General features: G+C 53.8%; 1 protein-coding gene across 3 annotated transcripts in view; it reads left to right on the top strand.

The window, feature by feature from the left end:
* Positions 1–14,056, top strand: part of SMAD4 (SMAD family member 4) — a 30,806-nt gene that overhangs the window by 2,448 nt on the left and 14,302 nt on the right. For all 3 annotated transcript variants that reach the window (XM_084225559.1, XM_084225558.1, XM_084225557.1), the window contains exons 2-5: positions 8,935–9,300; positions 10,121–10,295; positions 10,681–10,710; positions 13,550–13,765. In XM_084225559.1, the coding sequence (XP_084081685.1) occupies positions 9,052–9,300; positions 10,121–10,295; positions 10,681–10,710; positions 13,550–13,765 (670 nt within the window). In that variant the 5' untranslated portion in view covers positions 8,935–9,051. The remainder of the gene's footprint in view (positions 1–8,934; positions 9,301–10,120; positions 10,296–10,680; positions 10,711–13,549; positions 13,766–14,056) is intronic.

Raw genomic sequence — 14,056 nt, 5'->3', positions numbered from 1 at the left:
GCTCCTGTCCCAGCTGTTCAGAGCTCCTGTCCCTGCTCAGAGCTCCTGTCCCAGCTCAGAGCTCCTGTCCCTGTTCAGAGCTCCTGTCCCAGCTGTTCAGAGCTCCTGTCCCTGCTCAGAGCTCCTGTCCCAGCTCAGAGCTCCTGTCCCAGCTGTTCAGAGCTCCTGTCCCTGTTCAGAGCTCCTGTCCCAGCTCAGAGCTCCTGTCCCAGCTGTTCCGAGCTCCTGTCCCAGCTGTTCAGAGCTCCTGTCCCAGCTCAGAGCTCCTGTCCCAGCTGCTCAGAGCTCCTGTCCCTGCTCAGAGCTCCTGTCCCAGCTGCTCAGAGCTCCTGTCCCAGCTCAGAGCTCCTGTCCCTGCTCAGAGCTCCTGTCCCTGTTCAGAGCTCCTGTCCCAGCTCAGAGCTCCTGTCCCAGCTGTTCCGAGCTCCTGTCCCTGTTCAGAGCTCCTGTCCCAGCTGTTCCGAGCTCCTGTCCCTGCTCAGAGCTCCTGTCCCAGCTCAGAGCTCCGGTCCCAGCTGTTCAGAGCTCCTGTCCCAGCTCAGAGCTCCTGTCCCTGCTGTTCAGGGCTCCTGTCCCAGCTCAGAGCTCCTGTCCCAGCTGTTCCGAGCTCCTGTCCCTGTTCAGAGCTCCTGTCCCTGTTCAGAGCTCCTGTCCCAGCTCAGAGCTCCTGTCCCTGTTCAGAGCTCCTGTCCCAGCTCAGAGCTCCTGTCCCAGCTGTTCAGAGCTCCTGTCCCTGCTCAGAGCTCCTGTCCCAGCTCAGAGCTCCTGTCCCAGCTGCTCAGAGCTCCTGTCCCAGCTCAGAGCTCCTGTCCCAGCTGTTCAGAGCTCCTGTCCCAGCTGTTCAGAGCTCCTGTCCCAGCTCAGAGCTCCTGTCCCAGCTGTTCCGAGCTCCTGTCCCTGCTCAGAGCTCCTGTCCCTGCTCAGAGCTCCTGTCCCAGCTGTTCAGAGCTCCTGTCCCAGCTGCTCAGAGCTCCTGTCCCTGCTCAGAGCTCCTGTCCCAGCTGTTCAGAGCTCCTGTCCCTGCTCAGAGCTCCTGTCCCAGCTGTTCAGAGCTCCCATCACATCTCAGAGCTCCTGTCCCAGCTCAGAGCTCCTGTCCCTGCTCAGAGCTCCTGTCCCAGCTGTTCAGAGCTCCTGTCCCAGCTGTTCAGAGCTCCTGTCCCAGCTCAGAGCTCCCATCCCAGCTCAGTGTCCCAGCTCAGAGCTCCTGTCCCAGCTCAGAGCTCCTGTCCCAGCTCAGAGCTCCTGTCCCTGCTCAGAGCTCCTGTCCCTGCTGTTCAGAGCTCCTGTCCCAGCTCAGAGCTCCTGTCCCAGCTCAGAGCTCCTGTCCCAGCTGTTCCGAGCTCCTGTCCCAGCTGTTCAGAGCTCCCATCCCTGTTCAGAGCTTCTGTCCCTGCTGTTCAGAGCTCCCATCCCTGTTCAGAGCTCCTGTCCCAGCTCAGAGCTCCTGTCCCAGCTCAGAGCTCCTGTCCCCTGCCAAGCTGAGGCTCCTGAGCTCAGCTGTGCCCCCAGCCCCTCCAGGACCCCGGCACAGGGCACAGCCCTTCAGCCAGCCCTGTCCTGCCCCCGGGACACCTTGATGTGGCAGCTTGTCCTCCTGGCCCTGCCCTTTCCCTGTGACTGCGAGGAGTTTCTTCCCACTCGGCATTCATGAACCTCTCTGGACTTGCTTGTTGCATAAGCACGCATGTTTAATATTGATTCAGGAACTTTATTTCAAAGAGCTGAGGCCCAGGGAGAAGCACCGAGTGCCTCATGCTGATTAGAATTCCGTTTTTAAGTAGATAGCTCTTTACATAATGCATTCAGGCTGGGCTGGCACAATGGGGATGTGAGCTTTGAGAGGAATCGACTGGCTCGGTGAGAACAAAGGTGCTCAGAGCAGATCCTGGTGAGGAGGTGCTCTTAGGGTCCTGCAGGGATTTTAGGACTCTGTTTCTCTAGTGTTAACCTCCTGAAAAACTGTACTTTTGGTCAGGGCTGGAATTTTCCACGCCTGCCTTGCCCAGAGGTGAGTTTTTGTTAAGCTCTAGCAAATGCAGAGAACACTATCCCTGTGCAGATGACTATAGAGAGCAGATGTTATCTAGCACGCCTCTTCTGGGCTGTGCAAATCAAAATCACAGCACTCCTGGGCAGGCAGGGCTCCGCTCTCCCTTCCACTGCTCTCTGCAGCCCTTCTCTGTGAGGCTTTGGCAAACCACCGTGCGACAGAAACCTCCCCAAGAGGAGGGGTCCCGGATCGGGTTGGCTCCGTGGTTCCACCGCCTCTGCCCCCTGCGCCTGGCCTCTCCCAGGGTTTCATCTCCTGCTCCCTGGGGTGCTGGGTGGGACACGGGGCTGTGCCCTGGGCTGAGCTGTGCGGCTCAAGCGGCAGGGGAGCTCATGTGCTGTGGTGTGGAGATCTTCCTGCTCTGACCACACTGAGACCTGTACTGAAAGGAGGAGTTGTTTTTCAGCTGTGTGCCTTCTCAGAAGTGAAAATCAGAAAGAGCAGAGAAATGTGTAAAATGGAACTTCCTGGGGTGTAAAGCACACGGTACAGCCACGTCTTTACAGCTGGGTTAGCTTTTCCCTCCTGTGCTGCCCCAGAGGGAAGGTGGGGGTTTGGGGCTGGGGGTACCCTGGTGTCAGTTCCTCCCACAAGAGTCAGAGCCCCATCACCCTGCACAGCAGCCAGCTTTGCCCCCTCTGCACCCTCAGTCTGGGGCACCTGGGCAGTGCTTCTGGGAGCTGGGAGGAGCAACCGTGCGCTCCACGCCAGCCTCTCCGCGGAGAGATGGCTGCTCTGCCTTCTCAAACGTGAATTTGTGTCAACACAAAACTGGTGCCACTCGGAGCTTTCTTCAGGCTCTTCTCCTGCTCTCCGGTTTTATGCTGCCATGTGTCTTAAATTTCGGTAGCTGCTGCCAGAGAGATGAGGAGAATTGATACTGATGATTCAGATGCGTGCACAAAAATAGTGTTGTGGGGAGTGTTGTCTCTGCTGCACGGAGCAGGGGCAGCGTGGTGCCTCCCCTGTGCTCCTTCCCTGCTCTTTAATGCTAATTGTTCTCATGTCTACAAGGAGACATCTTGCTGCTGTTCACCCGTGAAGCAAGTAGATAATAATCTAATGTGCTGGAAAGTATCTGCAGTTTAATCACTTACTCGTATCTTCATCAAATCACAAGCTGCTTTTTGTTTTATTGGTTTATGGATTTTCCTCTATCGTGTTTATCATAAAACTTCTGCCCTTGCATTATTAAACAGCAAAACTCCGTAGTAATGTTCTGGTGGTTAAAAGCCATCAAGTGTATTCCTGACATCTTTGTGTTTGTCTAATTCTGGAGGCAGTAGCTGATGCAGGAGCCTTTCTCGTGTGAAATGTTCTAGCAGGACGTCAATTTGCACGCTGTTCTAATTAGCCAGTTGGTTAGTGTCGCGTTACTGCCTGGTATCAGAATGCTGGAGATCTGTCTGGGATGGCTGTTGCTCATGAATCAAGCTCCCAGAGCATCACTGGCAGCTTTAAGCAAGCAATTCTTGGTTTTTCTTAGATATATTTTCCAAAAATTGCTTTTGTGGTTTCAGCTTGGAGATGCAGTTTGGTTCTTTCAGGTGTGTTTTGCATTAATTCATTTCCCTGCTCACCCCCCCAGAATTACTCCCCCCTCATCCTTCCCTTTGGCATTGTGTGGCACTGCAGCCTTGGTCTGGCTCCGTCTGTCCTTGTCACGTTGCTGTAATATACATGACTTGGTTGTTTCCGGGGAAGTTGTTTTGTTAAGATCACGGCAGCAATATTCCCTCCAGGCGTGGCTCCTGCCCAGGGCTGTTCTGCTGCAGATGTGCCCAGTGGCTCAGGCCCTTTGCAGCTGGGACAGGGACCATGGCCCAGGTGTGCCAGGCTTTGTAGGGTGGGCAGGAGTGCAGCATTGTACCTGGGGAATGCCGTGGGACACCCGTCACATTGCCCATCCCCGCGGGTGGATTTACTGCTTGGGCTGTGAGTTACGTTGTGTCAGGGAGCGGCTTGGCAGGCTGCGCGGTGGGGCAGCTGGATGGGGCTCTCAGGGATCCTGTGCTGATGGTCATCTCAGCTGCTCTGGGGACACTGGGCTGCCTGCTGAGCAGTTTGTGCAAGAAGAGGGCAGTTCTCTCTCTGCCTCGCTGCTCAAGGGCTTCCTGAGCCCCAGATGTGCCAGGGCAGCACGTGTAAAACCCTTTTTTCTTTGTAACTCCACAGGCTGGCTGGATTTCCATCACAGGGGTGCACTCGGGCTCTGTGGATGTGACACCTGGTCAGAGAGCGAGAAAACGAGATAAGTTTGGTCAGAATCCATCTGAGAGACTTTAGAGAGTTGAAGATAAACAATGATAGCTTATTATCATAAACAACCTGCCGGTGTTGTTTTCCTGCTCTCTGTTTTCTTGTTTTTCTCAAAGATTGTTTTATAAGAATGGCATCTTGTTAATTAGCCAGTCAAGTGACATGTATTGATTAATTGACCGACCAGGTCTACCTGTGTCGGGGCCGTGTGTAAAAGAGGATCCGGTGTAAAGACCAGGCTTTATGCCAGCCAGCCTTCTGCAGAGCGTGTGTGGCTCCTGACTCAGCAGTGACAGCCACAAGTCCCTGGTGGTGGCTGTGTGTGCTGTGTGCTGCCCCGCTGTGCTCACCCACCAGCCCTCCCCACCAGCACCCCTGCACCTGCAGCACCCTGCCTGCACCAGAGCTGATCCCAGCGCTGCTTCCCTCTCTCCATCAAACCTTTACAGAGGGCCACTGCAGCCCTGAAGCCTGCAGGAGCTGTTTTTCCGGTTGATACAGTGCTGTGCTCTATATTTTATTTTTTATTGTTTTTTTCTTAAGCACAGCATTAGCATCTTGGCTCTTACAAACAAAGTGTTCCATGGTCCCTGCAGGTCACACTACTTCTCACACAGTTTTCCCTCTGAACACCGAAGGCTCCCAGGTTTGGGAAGTCCCTGGTTTGCTGTAGGAAGTGCAGGAATGAGGCACATGTGCTGGGAAGGTGGCGTGGAGGGGCACTGGCCTCCTGCCCGTACCTTAAGGCCGTTCCCAGTGGGTTTGTGCTGCCGCATTTTTAGACCGAGCTTCTTGGTGAACCTGATCCCCGCACAGCTGTGCCTGGCCTGGACCCCACTGTGCATGCACGGGGCTGTGGGGCTGCTGATCGCCTGGATCGTGTTCCTGACTCCAGCTCCATCCCAGCCGCCTGCTTTGGCTGCTGCTCTCTGCCTTGGGGTCGGTGGTTCTCCCCAAATTGCAAAGTGTGGCTTCTGCTGGGGGCGAGGGGGACGGCAAACCGCTTCTCAGTGGTGGAAGTATTCCTCTAAGGTTGCCTTTAACATGTAGGAAAGGATGTGAGTGTTTGTTAAGGATCTGGGTTTGTAGTTTCAAAGCAGATCTCAACCAGGTCACAGTGTTGAAAACGGGAACTGTTTGGATGAAGGGATTTTTCAGCTAAGTTTTAAAATTGGTGTGGCTGAATGACTAGAACACTTTGATTGGGGTTTAGTAAGGCTTTGGGGCCTTTTAGCAGCCCCTGCCCTTGATGCCTCAGCTGTAGTAACACCTCCATAAAGGCAAGGAATTGAAATCCACGTGAGTTTTTCTTCCTTACCATGAAAATCAGGAAGACTTTTTTTCTGTTTCTAAACCCCCTTCTTCAGGCTCTGTGTGTGTGTGTCTGCCTGCTGCTCTGTAGAGTGTCAAACTGAAACGTACCTCAGCGACTCGGGCTTCCAGCGAGGCCATCCAAGTGATCCTATCTCTTAATACTTAATTTGCTGCCTGAAGAGGTGCTGGGAATGTTTGGAAGCTGTGTTTTTCTTGCCCGTGGTTTTTGGCACTCTTGTTCCTGGGCTGTGCTAGCCTGTAACGCTGTCTTGCTGGTGTGGCTGAGGGGGTACTGGCGCACGCGGTGGAATGTTGAATTTCTGTTCTATAAATGCCTTGTTTATCCCTCCATCTGCTTTGGCTGATCAGGAACACCTCGCACCCCCAGAAGGAAATGCCCTCTTGTGCCGAGGATGCTGAGTGTGAAACCTTGTCTCTGTTATCTGGGCACCCCAGAAGGATAATCGCTGTTTGGAGAGAGCGTGTCCCCGCTGATCCCAAACAGTGGCACAGTCTGGGTCCGTGTGGGGCTTGTTTGGCATTCCTGCCCCTCAGAGCGCTATAAGTAGGGCCGGGGCAGTCTCCGGGCAGCTCGGCAGGGCTCCTGCTCCCCCGTGGGTAAGTCAGCCCGTTTGACTCGGTTCTGCGCGGCGGGTGCTGGGGAGCAGCTGGCCCTTCGGGGTCCGTCTGCGTGGCTCAGGGAACCCTTTCTGGCAGGGTTACCCGCAGGCCTCGCGGTGGGGCTGTGCCGCCAGCGCTGCATTGCCAGGGTTACACAGCTGCTTCGTGTCTTGCATTTCATTGCCCGGGCTGCGTTTCGGTGCTTCAGCCAGGGAGCCTGGGCAGTGCAGGAGCAGTGGCGTTTGTGCGAGTCTGCCTCTGCCTGCAGGCAGGGAGCAGCTCCGCTTCGCGGCTGGTTATCCTTCGAGAGAGAGAGAGAGAAGTCAGAGAAGTTTGCTGCACATCGGCAAAGGCATTGTAATGGCCTGGCAATCCAAACTTCTTTTGTCTCTCGGATTTACCTCCCACCTCCCTTTCGGAGGTTCTTGTTCTGGTGCTTAGGTTACCTGGAACTCTAGCTGTTGTTTGCTTGTTTTGTAATTTACTTGTTACTTCTTGGTTAATGAAACAAATTACTTGATGTAGCGCAGAATCATAGACTTGTTAAGGCTGGAAAAGACCTCTAAAACCGTAGTTGTTAGTGCTTTACGTTAGCGCGTCCCTTTTTTGTGTGCTGCTTCCTCACTCTCCACGCACAGCGTAGTAAGGAGGTGCCGAGACACCTCTCCGAGGTGTGACTGAGCTGGAGATGGGCTCCTCCAGCTATTTGTGAGAAGAGGGTGGAATCCTGGCCTGCCCTCCGAGCACACCGGTGCTCTGGAGCAGCGTGCCCAGCGTCAGCCGGCGTGGTGCTGCCCTCACCGCTCTCTGCTGCGGCGCTGGCACGGTTCCTGCCGGGCACTCCTGAACTGCCCCGTGCTCACACAGCAGCACCCACAACCCCCAACCAGCGGCCTGGCTTTCAAAGTGCTGAGCAGTCAGAAGTTCCCACTGAGCACAGGGGCAGCTGAGGGGTGACTCAACATTTCTGGAGATCATTCCACTTAAAGAAGGTCTTATTTGCCTGATCTGAACCTTCTGAGAGTCAGCAAGCAAAATTCTCATTCATGGTTTTAGGGTTGTAGGAGATAAAGCTGCGTGTCTAATTTTAATCGTCTCTTTATTTAAAGCTCCTTTAGCTAATAGCTTTATCAGGGCATTTATTTGTGATTTCTTATGCATATCTATCTGGGGTGGTGTTCTGTATTTAAGGAAAGTGATGTTCTATTCTGTCTTAGCTGACAGGCTTTTACAGATTAGTGCGAGTTGCCATAGAGAATGACTGGCAGTTTAAGCTCGACTTTTGAAAGGGGCTTATTGAATTGAAGCACAAAAAAAACCCATCACAGAGGGAGAAATTTTAATAGCTAGGTAAAATCCGTGATCCTACTCCAATTTAGAGATAACTGTTTTCCTTTGGGAAAAATTAAGTGCAGAAGCATCCTTACAAAAGAAGAAAAGGCTGGAATATGGGAGGGAGGGGGAAGGATTTTCACCATGTATTTTTTCAAGTATACCTAAGTGATGTATTCCAGTTAAAACTGTTGAAAATATCAAATAAGGAAGAGTCTGTTTCCTCTTAAAATTGTGCGGTATTTGTCTAAGAGCATTTCTTTTACAAGGAGGGAAGCCATGTGTTCACGCTGTGTGATGCCATAACTTTCTAAATTAACATCACACTCTTATTTCTGTGCAACACATTTGTTTCCAATAAATAGCTGCTACTTCAGTGCCTCTAATAACATGGAAAATTCCAGTGCAGTAACAGGTCTCTGACTGGATGTGTTCCTCCTGAGATAAAGTGACAGGCTTGTTTTTCCCTGAACTTCTGAAATCAGATCTATTTTATTTACACGGTCGGGAATGATGCGGTCGTTTTCAGAAAGGCTGGGGTTCTAAGCTTGCTCAGAAAACGCAGTAAAATCACTTCTGTGTGTTTGTTGCCAGTGTTTTAAGGAGGTCGGAGCTGGTGGAAATGTCTTGGTTGGTGTTTACCTGAGGCCAGGGTTGCCTGAAGAGCCAGAGCAGCTCTTTGGCAGCATCAGGCTCCTTCTCTGAGGAAGACAAGGGGGAAGGGGCTTCTCTGAGTGGCTCTGCGTGGTCTGTCTTGATCCAGGAAAGACAGATGCTGGGTTTTCATATCCAAAGATAGCACGTGGTCCTGAGTCACCTAGATATGTACTGAGAGAATGGCCAGGTACAGGTTTTGCTGACCTTTCTGGTTAGCAAGGAGAGTTGCAGTGAGGTGACAGGACAGCGGAGCTGTGGGCAGGGCTGTTGAGTGGAGGCGAGAGGGGATCCTGGGTGCCTCGATGCTTCCTCACTGCTCAGGCCTTGTTCACATCAGCGCCCTGGACTCCCACCCCGTGTTTTCACTGCCTTCCATCCTGCCAGGGTGAAACAGAGGAAATCACTGTTTCCTTCTCCCGATTCATCCTAGCACCCCTGCCTTTCTATATGCACATGCTCTGCATATAAATGGTAACCTTTATTTAAATATTGTTACTAGGGGAAGAATAAATCTTACATCTAAAACTGTGCAGGCATGTTTTAGCTGTCGTGGGACAAGCAACCCAGTTTTTTCATGTGCTTTTAATATCCTGCACTTAGCTTGAAAATAAAAGAAGAAAAAAAGCCACAGACTTCCTTAGAAACGTGACCTGCGATTTGTTGAAAACAATTCTAATGTAGATATTTTTTCCTCCTAGGTTTTACCAAGGGACAGTACATCTAACACTTAACTTGGATCATCTCTTGTTCATCAGCTTGAAAATCATAACAGCCCCCAAAACTGACACTTGATCTGAAAGAAAAAGCTGTGACAAATGGACAATATGTCTATTACTAACACACCAACAAGTAATGATGCTTGTCTGAGCATTGTTCACAGCTTGATGTGCCATCGACAAGGTGGAGAGAGCGAAACTTTTGCAAAGCGCGCAATTGAAAGTTTAGTTAAAAAGCTAAAGGAGAAAAAAGATGAATTGGATTCTTTGATTACAGCTATAACCACAAACGGAGCTCACCCTAGCAAGTGTGTTACAATACAGAGAACGCTGGATGGGAGGCTGCAGGTTAGTACCGGTGCACCCCAGGCTGCTGTGCTCCTGCCGGCGAGCAGGCGCTGCGCTGCTCCGGGCAGGGCCCCTGCCCGCTCTGCCCTGCGGCTCTGGCTGCACTGCTCCCGTGCCCTGCACACCCCGTGCTGCCCCTGTGAGCCCAGTGCTGCTCTGCAGGGCCAGCACAGCCCCAGCCCCGCTGCTGTGTGTGCCTGCACACCCCGTGCTGCCACTGCCAGCCCAGTGCTGCTCTGCAGGGACAGCACCATGGTCCCTGGCTGAGCCCTCGCTGTGGGGCTGTGCTGAGCACCTGCACTGGCCGTACGTGGTCAGGATTCAGTCCCTGTTCAGCTGGGGCTGTGATCTCCTGGTCCCAGGGCACATGGCATGGTGGCTGGATAGCTCTCTGTCTACCCTAGAGGCATTTTTTAAATTTATTTTTTTAATGGATTGGCATTCTTCTGCTTGTAAATTCCTGATGGTGTAGTTTAGCACCTTGTTCCTCTTCTTCTGGGGCAAAGCTCCTTCACATCCACGTTGGGGAAGGTGACCGTACCTAGTACCTGGAGCGCAAGTTCTGCTTCTGCCGTTTTGTATCCAGTATTTTTTGCCTAAGAATCACAGCGTTGACTAAACTGCGGCAAAGCCCTGATAGAAACGTGTTTCTGTTGGGCACAGAACTTGGGTAAGGCGCACAGGAACTGTACACCACCTTTTTTAAAAATCTGTTTTGGTGGTGGAGAGAGGGTGTAGTGCTGTGTGTCCCCTGTGGTTCTCGCTGTGCCAGGTGCAGCCCTTGCTCCTTTCCCAATCAGTTTTGTGTCTGACGTTTCAGGTGGCCGGCCGCAAGGGGTTCCCTCACGTGATTTACGCCCGGCTTTGGAGGTGGCCCGATCTTCACAAAAATGAACTCAAGCACGTCAAATATTGTCAGTACGCTTTTGACTTGAAATGTGACAGTGTCTGTGTGAACCCTTACCATTATGAGCGTGTGGTGTCGCCTGGCATCGGTGAGTATCCCTGGAGTTAGAGTGCAGCCCTGGGGGGAAATGTGAAACGCAGGCCCGAGTTAGAAACATTAACTTTTAATGATTACAAACTACCCTCGTATGCCCTCGTCCTTCTGAGGGCAGTTATTGTTTTGCCTCTGTTGCAGAAGTGAAGGGCGAGTTTGTGGCTTTGTTTGAGCCTTTCTGTGGGGTGTGCTAGCACGCAGCCCCTGCGGCTGTTGTGCGTCCTGGGAGCAGCTGGGCAGAGAGGCTGGTCTTGTGGTGGAGGGGGTCTAATGGCTGGGGTCTGCAGTGCTGGTTTTTAAGGGCTGCAGATGTTGGGGCTCTGTGTTGTGAGAGCTCTGAATGCATCCCCCACCCCCTTTTCTCTGTCTCCTCTTTGCAGATCTCTCGGGACTGACGCTGCAGAGCTCGGGTGAGTGGCTGTGTTTGCTGCTGCCTTCTGTGGGCACGCTGTGCCAGGCCTGCCTTCCCTCTGCCTCACTTCTGTCCCTCTGGCTCCCAAAAACCACCTCAGAACCGTGTCAGGGACAAGGGTCCGTGAACCCCTGGGGCAGAGGCTCCTCCTGTGTTCACTGCCTCCCACCTGCGACACCCCACAGAAAACAGACAGCCCCTGGGCTCAGTGCTCTGATTAGAAAAGGCACCCTAAACTGGGTGCACCTGTAGGATCTGCTAATTAATTGGATTGGGGATGCTAAATGTCATTTAATAGGAAGGAAAGAATGGAAATTCTGTAAGTAATTCTGCAGTTGGATGAAGGAGTCTGATATATATCCTTGCTTTCCCTGGAGCTTGAGAGAAATTGGATGTGAAATCCCGCATGAGCATTGTTCAGAAATCTGAGATTCCTCTGCTGGTAACTGCTTTTTTCAAAGCTTGTTGTATTCTCCTCCCAGAGGAGATTCACGGAGGAAAAAATTCGTGTGATCCAATGATTTTAGCACATTATTAAAAGTATCCAAGCAAAAATGAACTGGAAAAAGCCCCACCAAACATCCCAACAAACTTAACTTGAGGAGCTGTAATCCGTGTGCTCATCTCTGCTAATTTGCATTGTTACCTATGTCTTCTGAAAAATTGTCCTTCAGTACAGAATCAAAGCTGAATTTTCCATTGTTTAATGAAATGATTTCATTATTTAACGCCAGCAGCTAAACACATCATGAGCATTCCCTTGTCCTGCCCCTGCTCTTGCAGCAGGAAACAGGCTTTGGTATATCTAGTCTGCCTCAAAAAGGAGCATGGGAGGTGGTGTGAGGCAGGAGTTAATGGCATGCGTAGAAATACGTGGTTGTAGTGGCAGTGGCGATTCCCTGGCACTGTGTGTGAAACAGTCTGAATTGCTGGCTGCACTGCTGAACCTAGAGCGGTTTGCTGTGGTCTTTGAGTGTGAATTTGATTTTCCAGTCAGTGTGAATGGGAGTTGCTCAAGATTACCCCAGGGATGCATGAGGTTTATGTGCCATGTTCACGAATTTGTATTTTTCACGGATGGCAGCTCTGTGTGCGTGCCTGCTTGTGTTCCAGAAATTGGCTTGTTGGCTGCTGCCTTAGCCCAAACCCAGCTGCTTGAGGAAAATCACTGATTTCCTGGAGTTGGCTGTGCCCAGAGCTGGGCTGGGCAGCACCGGGCAGGGGGGCCGAGCTGCGTGTGCACGGCTGTGAGCAGGGCAGCAGCACGCTGAGGGTGCACAGCCAGGGCATGAGTGTGTGAGTGTGAATGTGTGAGAGTGAGAGTGTGAGTGGGTGTGAGTGAGTGTGTGTGTGAGAGTGAGTGTGTGAATGAGTGTGTGTGAGAGTGAGAGTGTGAGTGTGTGAGAGTGTGTGAGTGTGAGTGCGTGTGTGAGTGAGAGTGTGAGTGTGTGAGAGTGTGTGAGTGTGTGTGAGAGTGAGAGTGTGAGTGTGTGAGAGTGAGTGTGAGTGTGAGTGCGTGTGTGAGTGCGTGTGTGAGTGTGTGTGTGAGTGTGTGTGTGAGAGTGAGAGTGAGAGTGTGAGTGTGTGAGAGTGTGTGAGTGTGAGTGCGTGTGTGAGTGAGAGTGTGAGTGAGTGTGAGTGTGTGAGTGACTGAGAGTGTGAGTGTGAGAGTGTGAGTGTGTGAGTGTGAGTGTGTGTGTGCACACGCCCCCACTCTGTCCCCGTCTGTCCCCGCTCTGTCCCCGTCTGTTCCCGCTCTGTCCCCGTCTGTCCCCGCTCTGTCCCCGTGTGTGTCCCGCTCTGTCCCCGTGTGTGTCCCCGCTCTGTCCCCGTGTGTGTCCCGCTCTGTTCCCGCTCTGTCCCCGTCTGTTCCCGCTCTGTCCCCGTCTGTCCCCGCTCTGTCCCCGTGTGTGTCCCGCTCTGTCCCCGTGTGTGTCCCGCTCTGTCCCCGTGTTTGACCCGCTCTGTCCCCGTCTGTTCCCACTCTGTCCCCGTCTGTTCCCGCTCTGTCCCCGTCTGTTCCCGCTCTGTCCCCGTCTGTCCCCGCTCTGTCCCCGTGTGTGTCCCGCTCTGTCCCCGTGTGTGTCCCGCTCTGTCCCCGTGTTTGACCCGCTCTGTCCCCGTCTGTTCCCGCTCTGTCCCCGTCTGTTCCCGCTCTGTCCCCGTGTGTTCCCCACTCTGTCCCCGTCTGTTCCCGCTCTGTCCCCGTGTGTGTCCCGCTCTGTCCCCGTCTGTTCCCCACTCTGTCCCCGTCTGTTCCCCGCTCTGTCCCCGTCTGTTCCCACTCTGTCCCCGTCTGTTCCCGCTCTGTCCCCGTCTGTTCCCGCTCTGTCCCCGTCTGTCCCCGCTCTGTCCCCGTGTGTGTCCCGCTCTGTCCCCGTGTGTGTCCCGCTCTGTCCCCGTGTTTGACCCGCTCTGTCCCCGTCTGTTCCCGCTCTGTCCCCGTCTGTTCCCGCTCTGTCCCCGTGTGTTCCCCACTCTGTCCCCGTCTGTTCCCGCTCTGTCCCCGTGTGTGTCCCGCTCTGTCCCCGTCTGTTCCCCACTCTGTCCCCGTCTGTTCCCCACTCTGTCCCCGTCTGTTCCCGCTCTGTCCCCGTGTGTGTCCCGCTCTGTCCCCGTCTGTTCCCCGCTCTGTCCCCGTCTGTTCCCCGCTCTGTCCCCGTCTGTTCCCGCTCTGTCCCCGTGTGTGTCCCACTCTGTCCCCGTCTGTTCCCGCTCTGTCCCCGTCTGTTCCCGCTCTGTCCCCGTCTGTCCCCGCTCTGTCCCCGTCTGTTCCCCGGGCTGTCCCCGTGTGTCTCCCGCTCTGTCCCCGTGTTTGACCCGCTCTGTCCCCGCAGCGCCCTCCAGCATGCTGGTGAAGGACGAGTACGTGCACGACTACGAGGGGCAGCCGTCGCTGTCGTCGGCCGAGGGCCACTCGGTGCAGACCATCCAGCACCCGCCCAGCAACAGGGCCAGCTCGGAGCCCTACAGCGCCCCGGCCATGCTGGCCCCCGCCGAGGCCAGCACCACCAGCACCACCAACTTCCCCAACATTCCCGTGGCCTCCACAAGTAAGGTCCACAGGGGGCCGGGCGGGGCACAGGGCTGGGTTCCGCGGGGCGCTGCCCTGGGCCGGGCTGGCTGCCTGCTGCTGCTCCATCTCCGCGGCTCCTCTGGCCCTGCCAGACCTTCAGAGGGCTACAGCAGCGTGGCTGCCTTTGGTCACTGCCTGGAGATCACAGAGCTTTGTGGTTTCATTGCTGCAGCAGCAGAAAAACAAATGCATGTGCTGAAAGGTGGCGGTACCAAGAGGGCTTTAGGCAGTTCCTCACTCTGCCAGTTTTAGTGCCGCTGCTTTTGTG

The sequence above is a fragment of the Fringilla coelebs genome (assembly GCF_963513975.1).
Source record: "Fringilla coelebs genome assembly, chromosome: Z".
In the NCBI taxonomy this organism is placed as follows: Eukaryota; Metazoa; Chordata; class Aves; order Passeriformes; family Fringillidae; genus Fringilla; species Fringilla coelebs.
The sequence above is the reverse complement of the archived record's forward strand: the minus strand, read 5'-3'. Positions and strand labels throughout refer to the sequence as shown.